Genomic DNA, 17,447 nt, shown 5'->3' with positions numbered 1-17,447 from the left:
GGGCTGACCAAATTTTGATCTGCTACTGGTATTTTATAATTATTCAAGCTCATATGATATGACAGATCTGTTTAATATTATCATCATTGAAAATGTTCTATTAATTAACCGCATATATTCATTATACATAGGACTACTAGTAACTGAACACTGCAAGCTACTGGTAACTCAAACATATGTAATCAGTGCAAGAATTGTAAATTAACATTCAACACAAGCCATCTTCATGTTTATCAATATTTTTTCTACAGACTGTAAGTTTAAATTTGAATTAAAAAAAATACCTTGAAAAACATAATTGGCTACTATACCTAACACCAGTTATGTATTTCTTTTCAAAATTATAGACTGTAGTGAATTAAATAGAAAAATGTTTTTTTTTTAATTATGTATCCTTTTAAATTGTCTCATGAAAAGAAAAAGAAGAATCGTTTCAAATATATTTAAGTCTTGAGATATGGAAAAATTGTATTTTGTTAAACTTACGCAACTCAAGACCACTACGAAATTTTGTGATTTATTGTTCATTTTACTTACAACTCTCCAAAATTCTCTTAAAGAATGAGAGTGCTTTTGATGTGGATTCAACAGGAATCTGGGCACAGTTATACAGTGAAAATATCATTGATGCAACAGTTGATATATTATCATTCTATTGAATATCTGGGTTCTTATGATATAGGAAAGGGGAATATTTTCCCAATACTAGTATTATGTCTTGATTTGCTAAAATGTGCTTTGAAATATGGCTAGATGAGTCATTTGGTACAAAATGTTACATTTTCACACGTTTTTATATAAATTAGCTACTTCTGGGTCATCGTTCCACGGTGTTAGAATAGAATTTGTGTGTATTTTAATTCAAAGAAATGAGCAAACATTTGTAAAAAATGGAGAGAAGACCCAGAGACCATTAAAAGTTAACTTTTCCCAGAAAATAAGTTGCTTCATTGTTGTTTTAAAACTCAAATTCTGTATGTAGGGATGATAGCACAGTGGTATGTTATCTATCCATGACGGTGCGTAATCAATACGTTTTGATTCGATCATTGCTTGGGGCATTTATTATTTCTTTTTTAATGAACAGTATAGTCATTTTGATTCTGTTAGCTAATTTTTTTTTTTTTTGAATTTTAAAATGAAATTAAATTTTAAGGCTGTTTCACTGAGTTTGAATGCTAGGTGTCCAGGAATAAAGAAGAATATTTTTAAAGATTGCACTAATTTTGATGGTTTTAGCCACAACTTCCAGGCCCCAGGAATGGGGACCATGAATAAATAATTTTTGTACCCCTTCACCTATAGATGCCATATGCTAAAATTGGTTAAAATTGGTTCAGTGGTTCCAGAAAAGAAGCTAAAAAGAAGCTAAAAAAGTTCAAATGTTAATGCATAATACACATTGCACAGCGATGGACAAAAACAGATAGCAATAGATTAGACCTGAGTGAGTGAGTCAGGTGACCTAAAACAGATAGCAATAGGTCATCTGAGTGACTCAGGTGACCTAATGAAAATATCTAAAATCAAAGTCAATGCATAAAATGAAAAACGTATGGCACATCATTTTCAAAAGAGTGTAAATTTTTATCATTATTGTCTCTTTATTTAGAAATTAACTAAAATAACATCAAACTTAACAAACCAAAAATGGTGCTGTTGTCCAAGTGAATGAAACACAAGCATTCAGAAATGCCATGGTTTTAAGAACTTTCAGCTCTCTTCTTCTCAATCCTAGGATTTTTTCTTCAAAAGATAACTCCCAGGCATATAGTTTTAAAACCTAGTGAGTGATAAAAATAAATGGTCCATCTCATTAATAAAATAGAATTTATGTCAAATTCAATTTGACTGATTTTAAGTAAAGGAAAATAAAAGGTTGATAAATATACATTCTGTGATACAGAAAACTGGCCAAGAGCCCCAGTGGGTTAAGTACAGATTCCTTTTTTTCATTTCTTGTCAAGAAATTGTAAAATAATTTCTACCTAAGAAAATTTTTTGTGAGTATATATGGCATTTGGTGATGTACTATTGCTTTAGTGGAAGTGACTCTCTGCCAAAGACACTAATTAGAATACAAAGACAAATACACACAATATAACACACTTACAGAATTTCCTGTAAGTAAAACTCTTTAAGATTTAATGTTACAAACATTCATTTCTATTTTCTTTTCTCAGTATTTTTGATAGTTACTTATAATAGTTGACCTATTTGCACTCAGTTCTTTAAACTGTAAAAATTGATATACAGTAAAACTTGTTGAATCCAGATGTTGTGCACTCCGGCATGTTGTTCAGTCCGACGTAATATTTTAGTCCCTTGAATTTTCTTCATAATTTATGTTTAATAAATGTTGTTCAATCCAGATCTTGCCTATTCTGTAAACCGACCGCTTTTTAAAGAACTAACTACTCATAATTAGTACAAATTATCTCCTCTAATCCGGCCACTTATTAGCTTTTCTGATTTTGTCCATTGTCTGTCGTCGTTGTCGTTGGCATGGTTATCGTTGTAAACTTTTCACATTTTCATTCTTCTCCAGAACTACTAGGCCAATTTCAACCAAACTTGACACAGAGTATCCTTGGGTGAAGAGAATTCAAGTTAGTTCAAATGAAGGGCCACACCTTCTTCCAAGGGGAGATAATTGCAAATTCATGAAAAATTTATGGCTTCTTTCAAAAATCTTCTTCTCAAGAACCACAGTTTTAGAAAATATGAAAGTTATGTGAAAGCATCCTCAGGTAACGTAGACTCTCAAGTTTGTTCAAATCATGACCCCCAGGGGTAGGGTAGGGCCACAGTGGGCGATCAAAGTTTTACATAGAAATATATAGGGAAAATCTTTAAAAATCTTCTTCTCAAAAACAGCAAAGCCTTGATTGGTCATATTTATATGGAAGCATCCTCAGGTAGTGTAGATTCAAGTTTGTTCAAATCATGACCCCAGGGGTAGGGTGGGGCCACAGTGGGCGATCAAAGTTTTACATAGGAATACATAGGGGAAATCTTTAAAAACCTTCTTCTCAAGAACAACAAAGCCATGATTAGTCATATTTATATGGAAGCATCCTCAGGTAGTGTAGATTCAAGTTTGTTCAAATTATGACCCCTGGGGGTAGGGTGGGGTCACAGTGGGTGATCAAAGTTTTACATAGGAGTATATAAGAAAAATTTCAAAAAATCTTCTCAAGAACAACAAAGCTATGATTGATCATATTTATATGGAAGCATTCTCAGGTGGTGTCGATTCAAGTTTGATCAAATCATGACTCGATCCGGGGGGTAGGGTGGGGCCACAATGGACAATCAAAGTTTTACATAGGAATATATAGGAGAAATCTTAAAAAATCCTCTTCTCTAGAACAGCACAGCCATGATTGGTGGTTTATATGATTTATATGGAAGCATCCTCAGATAGTGTAGATTCAAGTTTGATCAAATCATGACCCTCAGGGGTAGTAAGGGCCACAATGAAAGTTTAAACTTGTAGGAAAAAAGTCACAGTTAGTCAAAACAAAATATGTAAGCATCCTTAGTTAGTGTAGGTTCAATTTTGTTCAAATCATACCCCCCCCCCCCCCCTCCTTTTAGAGGTAGGTCGGGACCACTTATGTATTTAAGCATTGCAATACTTGATTGGTCATATTTATATGGAAGCATCCTCAGGTAGTGTAGATTTAAGTTTGTTCAAATCATGACCCCCGGGGTAGGGTGGGGCAACAGTGGGCAATCAATGTTTTACATAGGAATACATAGGGAGCATCTTTAAAAACCTTCTTCTCAAGAACAGCAAAGCCTTGATTGGTAGGGTGGGGTCACAGTGGGTGATCAAAGTTTTACATAGGAGTACATAAGAAAAATTTCAAAAAATCTTCTTAAGAACAACAAAGCTATGATTGGTCATATTTATATGGAAGCATTCTCAGGTGGTGTAGATTCAAGTTTGATCAAATCATAACCCTCAGGAGTAGGTAAGGGCCACAATGAAAGTTTAAACTTGTAGGAAAAAAGTCACAGTTAGTCAAAAAAAAACATGTAAGCATCCTTAGTTAGTGTAGATTCAATTTTGTTCAAATCATACCCCCCTCCTTTTAGGGGTAGGTCAGGACCACTTATGCAAATAAGCATTGCAATACTAAACTGATTTTTGCTTTTTTCCTAACCACAGTGCTCAGGTGAGCGATGTGGCCCCTGGGCCTCTTGTTTTTATCTGTGCCCGCTGGTCATTAGAGAAGTCTTGCGTTGGGTAATTATTGTCCCTTTAATGATCTATCCTGTATCGACAGTTTAGATTTTAACAAACGTGATAAAAAAAATCATTAATGGCTCAATTAAGTTAGGCGAGGTAACTCGCAAAAGAAGGAGTGATAGTGATGGTTGCATGTAGCATGTCTGTAGAAAAACGTGGAGATTTATTCATGACCTCCTTTGTACTTTCATTATGCATGCACGACGTGCAATTCGAATTACTTCCCTTTGTGTCGCCAGTTTACAACAACAATACAAGAGAAGATGTTGGTCCATTCATTATAACATTTGAAATTGACATATACAGTGTCTAAATATTCAAACATATTAATTTTAAAAGAAAGAAATTAATTACGAATCTGTCCCTAACAAAATAATATTTACAGCTACGATGAGGTTTTGGAGTGTTTTTAAAACATTTAACGATTTTCAAATTTAATAAATGACCAAGAGATATTCTATTTCGTTACTGAATAAAAAATGTAAACAGAAATGAAAATTCTGAAGAACAAACAAAATTTCTATTTCTCTATAAACAATTTTTAAAATGCTAGAGTAATTTATCATGCATCATATGCAGAATTTTCATAATTAATAATAGTAATAATAATAATAATAATTAATAAATTTTTTCCTTTAAAAAAATATTTTAAAGAAAGATAACTCTTGTAGATGGAACAATAACTCTTGTAGATGTATGCATATTTTTTTACAAGCACAGAAAACAATGTGATATTCTGATTTACAAAGCAACCCTTCATTATGTTTTCTATATGAATTAAATATGTATGACACTAAATATTATTTTCATATACCTCATATACTTGATTTTATGCTGAGATAATAAACTATTTATCTTTCTATTCACTCTCTCAAATTTTCTTCATATCATGATTAGACATAATACTCATTTCTATAAAAGTAAGCAACACTTCATACTCCAAAATATTTTCCATTTGAATATAATGCTGTTGTTGTTGATGAAAATCAATGTTGGGAATTTTAAAGAAAAATTGATGAAATTTTGAGCAGAGGAATATTTCACCTTAAAATTTCTGTTAACTTTCAGTCAATAAATTGCATTACTCTGACAGAAAGGCTGACACATTATAACTGTGTTCTATATCTCAATTTTGAAATATCTTAAATTCCCAAAAAGAGCTAAATCCACGAAGGGGCTAAATCGGCCTATTTTTTCAGGAAAATAAAACTGAGGGGAAGAAGAAAATTAACAATAGAAATATTATCATTGGGTATCAAACTGAAATAGTTTATGCCAATTTTTTTTTATTTGATGATGTCATAATTTTACAGAAAATGTCTAAACACATGCACTTTTCTACTTTTTATCAAATAAAGAATTTTTTTTGTCTTTGGTTCAATTTTTTGCTGTGGCCACACCCTTCGAACAAAATAAAATTGATATCATTGAAAAAAGAATTAAAATTTGAATAAATAAAGTATATTTTTATTTTGTTCGAGGGGTGTGGCCACATTGAAATTAATACTTTTTGTTCGATTCAAATCTCTTAGCACCGACTCACACAGTGGAAGTAACGGAGATTATCCTACATTACATGTAATAGAAAAGAAAAAGATTCTATATTGCTTTTTTTAATATTAAAAAGTTTCAAAATCTAGATGTTCTTTTTATTATAAGTAATATTGTGTTGTGGTGCAAAAAGTAAGAAAAACTCTCGCTACGCATGACCGCATGCAGATGCAATAATGTCGACAATTTGTGTACTACGTGCATTAGTCCTGACCCAAGACTTTTCCTTCAAGTAGCTGATCTATATTTAACTCATCATTGTGCTGAAATGATTTTAAAAAATAATGTGTACTCTTTTCCTACGACAGCCTATTTATTTATGCTTTGAATTTGTTTTCCAATATACCCAGCTCCTCGTCACCATGGTCACTATGTAGTCAAAGGGAGATCACCCGAGTAACATGTAGGCTACATCTTTATTTTCTCCTGAGTGACCGAGTCGGAATAGCCAAGAAGATTAAACAGATTACAGATAAACAGTTGCAACTACCAAGACGTATTAAATTTATAATGATTGTTTTGCCACCTTACAAAACATAAATTGTGTATCAGTATGTCTGCATCGATCGACAGCATACAAATGGTCAATATTACGGAATAGAGTCTAGTATATATACTGAAACGCAAAAGAAATGCAACATCCTATTTTAGAGGGGAAAATCATATAAAGGATATAATTTTGTATCTAAAAAGTATGGATATATCTTCAACATTGTAAGTATCGATAATTTAACGGTTGAATGATTTTCATGCCATAACTGGAAGTTAAGTTTGAGCCCGCTGAACAGAAATAAAAAATTGCAAGTTTAACAAAAAATTTGACAAAAATATGGGTTTTAAGGGTTTGTATCTGTTTATCATAAATAATGCAGCAATATTTCGCAAAATAAATTCTCCTTTCGTTTCCGGAAGAGATGCCAAGGCTTCCTGAAAATGACATAAGTATGCATTTCAAATGCTCTAGCTGGAAAATCTGAAAATAAAGGTGATGGAGAATTGCAGATGCAAAAATGCCCGACAACACGCCTCAACAGGCTCATACGTATCATTATCATGAATGATAGTCCGTGGACTGGAATTCCAAGTGTTACTACACTGCGCTAAGTTAGAGAAAATTCAACTTCATCATCTGAAAAACAGACATTTAAAAATGGCAAAGAATATTTTTTTCGCTCAGATCCCGAGATTGATGAACTTACTGCATCATGGAAATCAAGCTGCAATTGCTGTGCATGGCAGTCTTCCACGCTATAATTGAATGGCCAAGAAGGGGGGTGTTTTAACAGTCAAATGTTACTTTCTAAAGTTAAAAGGTAATCATTTAACATTGTTATCAAATCTTTGATGCTTTTAAATCGAGTTTAACTTAACTGTAATCAGTTTTGAAAATCATTAGTTAAAAGGTTCAAATATTTGTAGATTACTGCTAGTTGCGTTTCTTTTGCGTTTCAGTATATTATAACTATTATAATTATAACTCATACCCACAAACATGTGTTTCAGAAATCGTCATTGGCATTTTAAGACAAAAGATTAATTAATATTTATTAGGCCTAGTGAAAAAACCTTTTCTGATCCAAGACCTCTTAACATAAATTATGTTACGAAATATTGAACCTAGAAAATTCGAGTTGACAAATCAAATAAACAAATTTTTATTAAAAGATTGATAAACAGTCAGATCGCGTGTATTTTTTGTGATAGGCCTCTGTAAGACAAATGCCCTATAGCTACATTGGATAAAGGAATAACTTACTACCAAGGCAGTGATAACTCTTTATGGTTTTAAGTAATTTCAGTATCGCCTGCATGCTGTGACCTAGCCAACACATGAAAAAGTCAAAGGGAGGCTACTTGCTACCTCTTTCTATTTTGAGTTACTCCTCTTAAATGTAACAGGCCCAAGGGAGAGAGAGCAACCAAGATTAGCTAGCATGTTTCATAATGGGGGATTAGAGAGCTTTGACATAAAATAAGAAACAAAAAAACCTATTACATTTACAAAAAAAAAAAGACTGAGGTTATTGGGGGGGGGGGGGGGGGGTGTTCGGGATTCCCACCCTCACTCATTAAATTCGTGGGACAGTTCGATCGACCAATTACTACTGTCATTTAAACAAGAAAGTAGTAAAGTAAATAAATGACAATGACAATAATATTAGACTCTGTATATATACTGTATAAAAAAAATTAATTCAATAGCAGTTTTCATTTTTTTTAATCACCTTGATAAAAATTTAATTTAAAAACGATTGATTTTTCGTGACTCAGTCATTGCATAAATTCATTATATATCCAAGGCCCATAGGTAGCAATTTCAGTTGGGGGAGGTTGGCACAGCCATACATTTTCAGTTGGGGGCACTATCAACGACCAAAATTTCCATTATAAGCAAAAAACAAAACAAAACAAAAAAACAAAAAAGGTCATCAGACATTTTTATTGACGGGGCACAAGCATATAGTAGCTTTGTTTTATATTGTAATCTATATATCGGCAAAATTATTGACCATGCCCCCCCCCCCCCCCCCCCCCCCCCGTTTCTACAGCCATGTATCCTTAATGTATTATAATTATTACCAACAGATAATATGCATGTAACTGCTAATTTTGCCTGTCTGTCATATTTGCTTTCTTGAATGGATGTTTATACAGAGTATAACTTCATAGATCGGGCGTTTGAACTCTGATATTTTTTTTGAGGGGGGGGGTATGGTAATATGTCGCTCGACATGTGGTCTTTATTTTTTTTTTGATGGTCTGTAATGTTAGCTATTTACTACTGCCAGTAGCTGTTTTTCGTATATTTTTGTTTAATTACAAAGAGTTACGACCTGAAATGTCCAAATTAAAAATCTCATATGCAATATATACGATATTATAATTACTCATTACTCATTATCGCCTATCTATTTGTAGTTGTGTTAGAAATTGCACATGGAGAAACAAAACGTTATTTTAAATATATGAAAATTATGAGTAAAATGTTAAAACTGGTTTTGAACTATATGAAAGTGTTAGTTGTTGTTATGTTTCAATTTAATTTTCACTTCTCACCAGATAATCATTACTTTATGATTTTATTAAAAGGGTTTATAATAGGTACTCCCCAACAAGAAAGTGTGTAAAATATGAAAGTGATACATTTTTATTGTTGCGAATGTGAATTATAGGGCCAAAATTCACAAATAAAAACCAGTCTATTTAAAAAAAATTGCTAGTATACATACATGTATGCTGTAATTGACAAAAGGATATATTTTTCCACAAGAGTTCGCGTACCTATCAATTTTGCTGAAATTTTCAGTAAATATAAAAAATACGTAATACCTGTAATAATAACAGGTGTTGTTTTTTTGACTTCAGGTTCCATTTTGAAATTCAAATACTTTGGAAATCTTGTGTTTTTGTTGGACTCTTTCTTGTAAAAAAAAAATTAAAATGCATAATTTTTTTTGCGGCCGATTTGATTACTTTGTATTACTCTTGTTTAAAAGTCTGGCTTCTTTCCTGACAATCTGTGGTGCTCAGGATTGCCATCAAACGTCACTATTTTTCATGTATTACATGTATGAACTAATTTCATTTCAAATGTCTGGGAAATGCCATAAATTATGGAAGTGCAGCAATATCCTAAAAATGACAATATAATAGATGGTAATTTCAAATGTATTCATTTTTAATGCAACTTTTTATTTTAATTTCATGTTTTTGTTATTAAAGAGTACTTGTGTATCCTCTGATAAAACATCTATTTGTTGTTTGTTCATCGTATGACCATACAATAACACATTTATGAATGATAAAATCCTTATCCATGGCTACTGTAGTATATATTTTACTACTGTACACATTAATTCAGTTTTACGCAAATATGATGGATTAACACTTTGTGTTTGTTTTCAGCTTTAATAACGTCTCTTATTTTCATTTAAAACGTGTTTCATGTATCTTCGATTATACCAGACAACCGTTGTATATATAACAAATATTTGGCATTTCTTTAGAATACAAATAGCTTTAATTAAAAAATAAACCAAAAGTTTTCAGAACTTCTTGGAAAATTCACAGTAAAATTTTCCCAAAATTTTAAAGAAGAGCTTATATTGGTTATTTGTATTCCATTAATGTACATGTGTTACTTTCTTAAATAAAATGTAAACGTCACGACGTTAAAGTATGTAACGACAACAAAATGACGTGATAGTATTAATAAGGAAAACAATACCAAATTTAAATGAATGTAAAAAGAAAACCAGAAAAGATATTGTTAAAAAATAAATTGTTTCACAACATACAAATCTTAGAGTAATATGTGAGAAAGTTTCATTTATTTTGATGACTGGGCCAAATTTGGCACTTCGTGGATTTAGCTCTTTGGGAAAATGTGCTAATCAAATGACAGACAGATGGAATCATTCCTGGATTCACTGACAAGAAACTAAAACTTACCTTGATTCCATTCAACACTTCATTCATCATTTTTATCCTTCCATCTTTCAAGGTCATTTGTTTTACCTAAATTTTACACAAATTAAGAAAATTAAGTTGTTTTTAGTTATGCATGTACCATATAATGTTTTTTTTTGTGGTGGTCCAATTTTGGCTTTTTTGCAAGTATTTTTGAATCGAAACAATTAAAAATGCCGATTTGAAATAAAAAATTCAACATTTTATTGATGTAAGGTTCACAGAAAGTAAAAAGATATAGTATTAGCAGTAATTGGCCTCAAAATTCATGATATTTTAATATTCTTTCTTTTGTTTATTGATGTTGAGCATTGAAGTAAGTAATGTGCGAACAAAATTCTACAGCAACAAAAATGATGTAATTTTTCATTATGACATCACTAATATGCAGTAAACATGGATTGTTTGCTAACAGTTGTTATATTATAGTGTAAAATAAGTAATCTTTCCTGAACTTAGACCCTTTCACATGCAACAACCACTTTTATATTCCACATGTAAGTTCATTGGTAAATCTCTCATTCACACAATTACAAGAGGCCCAAGGGCCTTGAATCACTCTTCTTATAAACTGTACAACCTCTCACTTCTATTTGAAGCCTTTAAGTATCCTGTATATTTAGATAAAGCCTTGAATTTCCAAAGGTAGGTCAACATGACCTACATTTTAAATGAAACATTCCGAGAACCCAAGATGATTCTAAGCCAATTAGTACCTGAGAGTAGATCATGGTGACCTACTTATCACTTGTCATTCTCTGAGGACCCAAGATGCAATTAAGTTTGATAATTCTAAGCCAATTAATACCTAAAATATTTTTAAAATTATAAGCATAAAATTTCAAAAGTAGGTCACAGTGACCTACTTTTCAGACGATATACTCTGATGACCCAAGATGCATCAACTGACAAAGTTTGATAATTCTAAGGCAATTAGTACCTGATATATTTAAATAAAGCCATAAAACTTCAAAAATAGTGACCTCTTTTTCAGTCAATTAACTCTGCAGACCAAAGATGCATCAACTGACAAAGTTTGGTGATTCTAAGCCAATTAGTACCTAAAAATATTTAAATAAAGCAATAAAATTTCAAAAGTATGTCACAGTGACCTACATTTCAGACAACTTACTCCGAGGACCCAAGATGCATCAACTGACAAAGTTTGATGATTCTAAGCTAATTAGTACCTCAAATATTTCAATATAGTCATATAAATTGAAAAGTAAGTCACTGTGACCTACTTTTCAGTAGACGTACTCCGAGGACACAAGATGCATAAACTGTCAAATTTCGATGATTCTAAGCGAAATAGTACCTGAAAAATATAAAATACATCCATAAAATTTCAAAAGTAGGTCACAGTGACCTACTTTTCTGTTGTCATACTCTGAGGACCCAAGATGCATCAACTGACAAAGTTTGATGATTCTAATCCAATTAGTACTCAAAATATTTAATTAAAGCCATAAATTTTCAAAAGTGGGTCACGGTGACCTACTTTTCAGTTGTAATACTCTGAGGACCCAAGATGCATCAACTAACAAAGTTCAATGACTCTAAGCCAATTAGTACCCAAAATAAGTAGGTCACAGTAACCTCCTTTTCAATTGTTGTACTCCGAGGACCCAAGATGAATCAACTGACAAATTTTGATGATTCTAAGCCAATTAGTACCCGAAATATTTAATTATCGCCATATAAATTGAAAAGGTCATGGTGACCTACTTTTCAGTCAACCTACTCTGAGGACCCAAGATACATCAACTGACAAATTTCAAAAGTAGGTCAAGGTGACCTACTTTTTACTTGTTGTACTCCATGGACTCAAAATGCACAGACTGACAAAGTTTGATGATTCTAAGCCAATTAGTACCTGAAATATTTAATTAAAGCCATAAATTTTCAAAAGTAGGTCACGGTGACCTATTTTTCAGTTGACCTACTCTGTGGACCCAAGATACATCAACTGACAAATTTTGATGATTCTAAGCCAAATAGTACTCTAAATATTTAAATATAGCCATAAAATTTCAAAAGTAGGTCACAGTGACCTACTTTTCAGTTGACGTTTTTTGAGGACCCAAGATACATCAACTTACAAATGGGAGCCCTTGGGCCAAGGATACCCTGTGACAAATTCGACAATAATTGGCCAAGGGGTTCTTGAGTTATGGCCCATATTCTAAAAAGTTTACGCACACTGCACAAATGGCCATAGCATTAGTCTTTGAGCCTTGGCTCAGAAGAGTTAGAAATGGTGTTGGTTGTCATCTGCACTCGATATGAATTTTGGAAAAGTTGAATATGGAAAATGATACTTTATCGATGTCATTTACTTGATATCGATGTTAATAACGTACAATTGATGCAGAGTGAGGCTGTTATATTTATACTAGGTTCCATCATTGGTCATAGTAAATCAAATATATATGTAATAATATTTATAACTAGATGAGATCTTGTTGTGAGCAACGAGTGGGTATTCTGTCTGATTTTTTGATGAGATGAGATGTGATTAGCTCTTCTGAGCCAAAGGCTCAAAGAGCTAATGCTATGGCCATTTCCCTTGCTGAAATCATTCCTGACTTTGAAATACTTCTCAGGAATTCCTAAGATGTCCCAAGAATTCCTAGGATTTCCTCACAATCTGATTTTAGGAAATCCTAAGATTAATAATCCTGGGATTTGAATTCAGGACTTCCTGGGATCTCCCAGGACTTCTTTGTTAAACATTTCAAATCCAAATCTTGCCAGGACATTTCATTGTAAAGCCAGGAGTTACTTATTTTTATGATATTCCAATTTCCTAAGACTTTTGACTTAATGTCAGGACTTTCGTAAACAAAACAAATTAAAATTTAAACATGCACATGCTAAAAAATGTTATAACATAATGACAGGAATTTATATTGCTTTTAATGAATAATATCCAGAAAATCATAAAATGAATAAATTTTCAATTCTCACATATACTTGATACATAGAAAGACACTGACCCTAGTACAATTTTTTTTCTATCGAATATTTTCTGAAATACTGTAGCTGTCAGGGAAGAGTTATGAATAGGTATTACAGAAAAACAAGTTTACAGACAAACAATATTATACCATTTTCAAATCACACAAGTTCTAACATTTCTGAAGTGATCTTTATCCATTAGAATTAAATTGTACTCTTTATCTTTAGGATGCTTTGTTCATGGGACACTGAGTGCAAGCATAGTTTTCTTCAAAAGCACTGGTCATACAAATTGGCCATCTTGCAATACAAGTAATAATATGACTTTTGTTTCCCTGCAGAAGTAATATTTTTCCCCCAAAATTGTATCACCAAAGATAAGGTGTTCCTCTTTAAGTTGGTTTTCCAATGGCTTTAAATTCAGAAGACCATTAGGGATACAGAAGGATGGAGCAGTAAATTTTCTTCATCTGTCATTTCCAGTTTTCATTTCACATTACATTTCAGCTAACATATCTTGCTCAAATTATGACATAAGAAATTGCTCTCCTATACCTTCATCACCTGCATACGGGGTTTATATCTCTCAGTTGGTTTGATACGCATGAGCATGCTCTATGTATGAACAATTTCTAAAACCAGGAATAGCTAGTTTCAAATGTTGAATGGATGTCAGAAAAACAAATCACTGATTTGAGGTGGTTACTAAACAGTAAACTATCATCTTCATAGTCACATGCCTGGCTAGAAGTATCATTCTTTGTATCTTCCTCTTTATCAGTGTCATTTGGTCCATCAAACTGTCTTTGACATCACTATCTTTATTATCTTCATCCGAATCTGTATGATTTCACTGTTGTCATCACCCATAGCAGCCAGAGATATCTGTACAAAAGAAAACTAAACATGAGTCATTGAAACAAGAGTACACTAAATAAAATTTAAATTAATATTATAAATGCAATTTCCACATCTAAAAACTATATCGTCTGCATACTCAGAAAACATGACTTTGTATGTGACATCATACTTTCGTCACTTTCTGACTTAAAACGGCTTGTGTATATCAGATTTTGTCGGAATAATCTGAGAGGCTAGGAATCTTGTTGTATGGAGAATTTGAGAATAATGTTATTTCCCATTTTGTTTTTAATACTGAATATCGCTTTTTTTTTTTTAAAGATGAACCTAAAATACACAGTAAAACTAAAAGAATTTACTGAAAATTTTATCGTCATAAACAGAGATCATAACAACATTTCAGAGGTTTAGCGTTGTAGAATAATTATTAAAAACAATAAAACTGCGCTTGCCCTAACGGTCAGACATATTGATGTTCATTCATCACTAAGCAATACAATACTTACAAATATTGTGACAGGCTTGCAGATGTGAAAAAGTCGTTGTTTACTGCACAATGTGACAACAATGTTCTATTCCACGATCCGCCATGTGTGTTGGACGGTTTCCATACAAATTGTTCTTGACATAAATGTATCATCATCGTAATTGGAAAATTTTTTGTGCCTTAACACTTTTTATTAGTAAAATCGGTTGAGCATGGTGATTTATATTTTATTTTACTAAAATGCAGTTCGTTTTGTCACTGATAAAAAAAAATATGTTTCTTTTTACAAGACTCTCGGTAAATGTCGGGCTATTTCTTAATAGTATACAAAATACCCCTACACCGTGTCTGCAGTATTCTCTCGCGCGATCCAAGAAGTGGTACAAAAAAAGTGATCTTTGATCAATTAGCACACAGTGTATGAAGGACACACTACCTGTTAACTAAGCTTTGAAGATTAATTTGTCATAAAATGTTCGCTAAAAATATACTTTCTTTTTGTAGAAAAAAAATAAGTTCTTATTCATCACAAATTATCATTTTCAAGAATAAAATAACAAACCGCATTTTCATGGTATGGTACGAAATCACTTTACACCATCTTGTAAGCATCTTCTCGCGAGAATTCACCGAGAAGCGCAATATAGGAGTTCAAGGAGTGGCAATGTTTAGATATATAGTGAAAATGTAACGCAATGTGCAACGGATGCCCATCATGGACACTTATTCTTCACTTAGGCCAAAGTTTTTACTTTTTTTGGTTTACGATTTTCTGTCTCCAAAAAATGCATTGGGTGGTCGAAAAATAAAAATAAAAATAATTTAGGATTCAAAAATGTCATTTTAAAATAACAGCAATGTTTATTTTAATAAAAATAATACACGTCAATAGTACTTGTAAGTTTTATTGTCTAGATCACATAATTCTTTTTATTTAATTTTAATTCATTTTGTAACTTTTACATATAGTTCTGATTTTTGTTTGTCAATCAGTGCTTGGTTCATGATGTTCAACATTTTGTGCTCTTCAGTGATATGTGATGTGTTATAAACCTTGGTATACCCACAAACTAAAAATAAGGATCCAAAGCAAGTTAAATTTAGATTGAAGAAAAATACAATTTAAGTGTTTAACAATATTAAAATTAATTGACGTTGAAATAAAGGTTATAATAATTTGATCATGCAGCTATCAAATTTAATGTTCAACCTGCGGCAAAAAAGCCTAATAATTTCTCAATCAAGTCCTTCTTTAAATGTTTGTTATGTACCTGCACAGTAGGCAATGCTCATTATTTATTAGTAATTCAAAGGGCTTTAATCTCAATTGAGTATGAAATTTGCAAAGATTTGTATATTGAATTTACTTCTATAAACTAACAGATGTTTTATACACATTTGAATTTATCCAGTGAAATACCAGTCAACGTTGCTTCAACTAAGATGTATCTCTCAACACTAAATTGGCCTAACTATTATCCATGGATTTATCAGCCTATTTTGGAAAACACCATTTTTGGGGAATTGGGAAAAAATTATCGGCTGTTTGATGAAATTGCAAAAAATTTTTAAAATGTTGCTTAAATCATGTACTCAGGGGTAATTCAGTTAACATTTCAGCACGAACTCTAATTTGGGCAACCATTAATAACAATTAAATACGATCCATCTTATTCGTACAAAATCAATTATGAATAATAGACTAATAAAAGTAAAATGGACTTCAATGAGTATAAAGCATTTATACAACTTAGGGTAGTACATGTACATGTGTGTATGAGATTTCAATTTAGATCATTATAGTATCTGTTTCTGGAGATTATAAACCTCCTGCAAAAAATTATACTAAGTACACATTTTCTAAAAGTCCTCTTTTAATATGTATTAATGCATTGAAAATATATTTTTCTATCTGAAATAATGCCTAAAGTCCTTACCATTAACTCGCAGATCAAATGAGTAGGTGGAAATAACTTAATAAATCTTTATAATTACACAATATCATCATTTTTAGAAAAACAGAGGAAATTCGGATTAAAAGTTGGCGATGTTTTTACAGTGTTTTTAAACATGTGTTATGACTGTAGCTTTGCTAAATGAGTTAAAATTACAGACAATCTGACAATTTTACTTAGTGTTTTTCCAAGATAATTAAAAATAAAGCATTGTTCACCAATTGAGAAAAAATACTGCCAAATTGGAAAAACTGAACTCATTTTCAATTGGGAATGGACCGAACCCTGAGAAGGCACTGATAAATCCTTATTATCTATAGGTGTATCCGTGTCTGCTAGGTCGATCAGGGTTGGGCATACACTCTCCAATATTACGGTATGAATTTAGCCAATTGAGACATTGCAGTTGGAGAAAGGGATCATTTATCCAAGATTTTATTCACTTTTACATGCAGAAAAGTTCTTTAAGTGTGTGTCATTGCTTTTAGTGAGGAATTACCTTCTTTTTTTTTGTTACATGACAGAGCCGCCATTTTGGTTAGCACATGTGTTTATTTACGGTCACCCAAATGTTTGTAAAGGTCTCATATATTTATAAGCGCTTATTTGACTAAGATGCATTCTAAAATTTAAAACCCACCAGTTCAGCTGAGAAAAATCCGGAAAAATATGTCGGAAAAAGACATTATTTTTATTTTCATGATTTGTGAAAATTAGGGTCGGCGGAATCGTAAACCAAACGAAAAAAAAACTTTGGCCTTAAAGCATGTTCTCTTTCCCAAAAAGCTTGGTCTAGCCAGAGGCCTACAGTCAAGGGAATGTTGGAAGAAGTATAGATATCCTGGCCAGTGGGGTAAGTGGCTAGTGGTTCTTTGTAATACTTAATACGATGAGACATTAGAAC

General features: G+C 32.1%; 1 protein-coding gene across 4 annotated transcripts in view; it reads right to left on the bottom strand.

Annotated features, from left to right (window-relative positions):
• Positions 1-17,447, bottom strand: part of LOC133190567 (multidrug resistance-associated protein 1-like) — a 962,792-nt gene that overhangs the window by 717,678 nt on the left and 227,667 nt on the right. For 3 of the 4 annotated variants that reach the window (XM_061326266.1, XM_061326267.1, XM_061326269.1), the window contains exons 11-12: positions 10,262-10,327; positions 1,646-1,783 (exon numbers count right to left, since the gene is read on the bottom strand). In XM_061326266.1, coding sequence (XP_061182250.1) covers positions 1,646-1,783; positions 10,262-10,327 — 204 coding nt within the window. The remainder of the gene's footprint in view (positions 1-1,645; positions 1,784-10,261; positions 10,328-17,447) is intronic. The other variant, XM_061326268.1, reaches the window with a different exon arrangement.

Source organism: Saccostrea echinata, unplaced genomic scaffold, assembly GCF_033153115.1.
Source record: "Saccostrea echinata isolate AGI-Se365-2 ecotype Australia unplaced genomic scaffold, CSIRO_AGI_Sech_v1 ptg000022l, whole genome shotgun sequence".
Classification (NCBI taxonomy): Eukaryota; Metazoa; Mollusca; class Bivalvia; order Ostreida; family Ostreidae; genus Saccostrea; species Saccostrea echinata.
This window is presented reverse-complemented; position numbering and strand designations above follow the sequence as displayed.